General features: G+C 43.6%; 1 protein-coding gene across 1 annotated transcript in view; it reads right to left on the bottom strand.

The window, feature by feature from the left end:
• LOC104405007 (solute carrier family 2, facilitated glucose transporter member 11-like) overlaps positions 1–2,137 on the bottom strand; it is a gene marked incomplete at its 5' end in the record, with an annotated part of 9,236 nt that extends 7,099 nt beyond the window's left edge. The window contains 3 exons of the mRNA XM_010013587.1: positions 1–144; positions 1,165–1,263; positions 2,048–2,137. The exon at positions 1–144 is cut by the window's left edge and continues 7 nt beyond it. Of these exons, the coding sequence (XP_010011889.1) occupies positions 1–144; positions 1,165–1,263; positions 2,048–2,137 (333 nt within the window). The remainder of the gene's footprint in view (positions 145–1,164; positions 1,264–2,047) is intronic.
• Positions 2,138–2,295: the final 158 nt, after the last annotated feature.

A 2,295-nucleotide genomic window follows, 5' to 3' on the forward strand; every position in this document is an offset into this window, starting at 1 on the left:
CATGCTGCCTCCAACAAGGGCTCCACACAGGCCCCCAAGTGAAAATACAGAAGCGATGACAGACCAAAGAAAAGTCAGCAGATCTGGATTTAGTGCCTTGTGATAACGATTAGTCCAGGTTTCATTTAAGAACCTGTGTATATGCTGCAGAAAAGAATGAGGAATGTGTAGCATTATGTGTAATCTGAGGCTCCGGTTTTAGCCAGCAAACAAAGACTTAACAGAAGAACAAGCTGCCTGGCCTCCCGCTCCGCTCCAGCATATTCTATGTTCTTTCACAAACGGCTTATTTTAACCTTTGTAACAAGCATCTGATGCTGTAGCAAATTCAATCTTCACAGTTTCAAAAGAAAACAAATGTGCTGACAGCAGATGATAGCCATCACTTTCACCATACTATCTGCTCAGATCCTCTGGACTCACCCACAGAATATGCAGAATCCTCAAGGCCAGGGCAATGGACCCAAAAGTAACAAGTAGGTGAAAATACCTACAAGACACTTGGACACTATAGAGTAAAGTTTTGACTCTCTGAGATCTTTCTCAGTAAGCTGCCTTGCACTGTAACTATCTTTTCTCCATGTTATCTAGTGACAGGACACATGAGAATGGTTCAAAACTGCACCAGGGGAAACGGTGGTGACATTTTACAGAAAGGGTGGTCTGGTCAAACACTGCAAAAGACTTCCTGGAGAGGGGGTCAATGCCCCAACCTCTCAGAATTTAAGAGGCATGTGGACAATGCCCTTAGTAACAGGCTTTAACTTCTGGTCAGCCCTGAAGTGGTCAGGCAGCTGGACTAGGTTGTAAGTCTGTTCCAACTGAAAATGTTATACTCTATTCTTAACATTCTGCACTATTTTAGTCAAAAGTGTAAGTGGAAGATGTTCCTTATTCAGTCAGTTAATCCTTCTAAAACAAACTTTAACAGAGGTATTATGTGGCCTTTTTGTCACTTTCATCTGACACACAATACCTCCGATGGGAGGTGCAAACAAATTCACATGAAACCATTCTGGAAAGCAACAAGAATCCTTCATAGGAGAGGAAGCCTGCTTTGGTGCCGTTGTGATCGCAGTAGGAGTGCATTTGGCCTCTCAGCCAGTTAGACGGGACACCTCCATCACTGCAGAACTACCCCGTGAACAAGAGACCATGTTTTACCTGGGTGGGGGCATTGATGATGGAAACGTTATACCCATACTGAAAGGTCCCTCCAATTCCAACAGCACAAACAGCCAGAAACAAGGTCCAGCTGGGGAGCTAGAGAACAGAAGAGAGTAATGGGAATTAAAAGAGAGAAAGCCTTGAACCCACGTGCAATATCTATGAGAAAATCGTGGTGAAATATATCATGTATTTAATTTTGAACAGTGAAAGCATTCATTTAGAAACCTACATAAACTCTCAAGCACCTGCAGCAAAAGAAGAAATTTCATGCAGTCTTTGGCCATGATCACTGACATCTTTTAGAGATGCAACGATTACCAGTATCCAGGTTCATCGTAAGCAATACAACCATTGCACTAGTCCAGTTTCCTTGAGAATAAAAACTGCTTCTCTGAATGACAAGCAAAGCAATGACTTAAGAGTAAGGGCTGCAGCAAGCACAGTAGAAAAATTAAAACCAGAGGTGGTGCATATTAGCACCACACACCCAAAACTTTCTGTTAACCAAATACTGACAACACAGTTTGTGTGTCTCATAGGTACGACCTGGAATCTAGAAGAGACAGAAACCAAACAAAACCACCCCAAAACCATTAACATACATCACACTCCTGACAGCTTAGATGGCCTTTCACGTCATTTCAGACACATGCCACACACAAAATTCAATTCACATCCAATGTAAACCGTAAGAATCAGCAAACACGCTTGTACAGCTTCCCCTTTACAACACAGCTAGGTGTCTAAGGAAGAAACCAAAACTTCATGAGCCTGATCATCTAGTCTAAACTTAAAAGAAAATTTCACGTGTGTGCACCACTGTTAAAGCTACAAACTCCCTGCAGGACCCATCTCCAGAGGCCAAGGCAGTACTTACCTTGCTGCGTGTACTAGACCCTCTCAGCAGGGGCTGCGACTCCATTCTTAGCATGGGCTGAATTCGATTTCCTTTCCAAAATTTAGTAAACTACACCACAGGGATAAAAGGCGCCAAAGAATTACGTTGTTATTGTATTAAAACAGGTTTCTGCCTCCCGCCTCCAGCCTTTGGGGTTCTTCTCAGTGGCTCTCGACTCATCTCCACGGCAATGTTCCGCTCCCGCGGAGCCTCGCAGGAGCGTTCCC

Source organism: Nestor notabilis, unplaced genomic scaffold (genome assembly GCF_000696875.1).
Source record: "Nestor notabilis isolate BGI_N333 unplaced genomic scaffold, ASM69687v1 scaffold34414, whole genome shotgun sequence".
NCBI classification, from domain to species: domain Eukaryota; kingdom Metazoa; phylum Chordata; class Aves; order Psittaciformes; family Psittacidae; genus Nestor; species Nestor notabilis.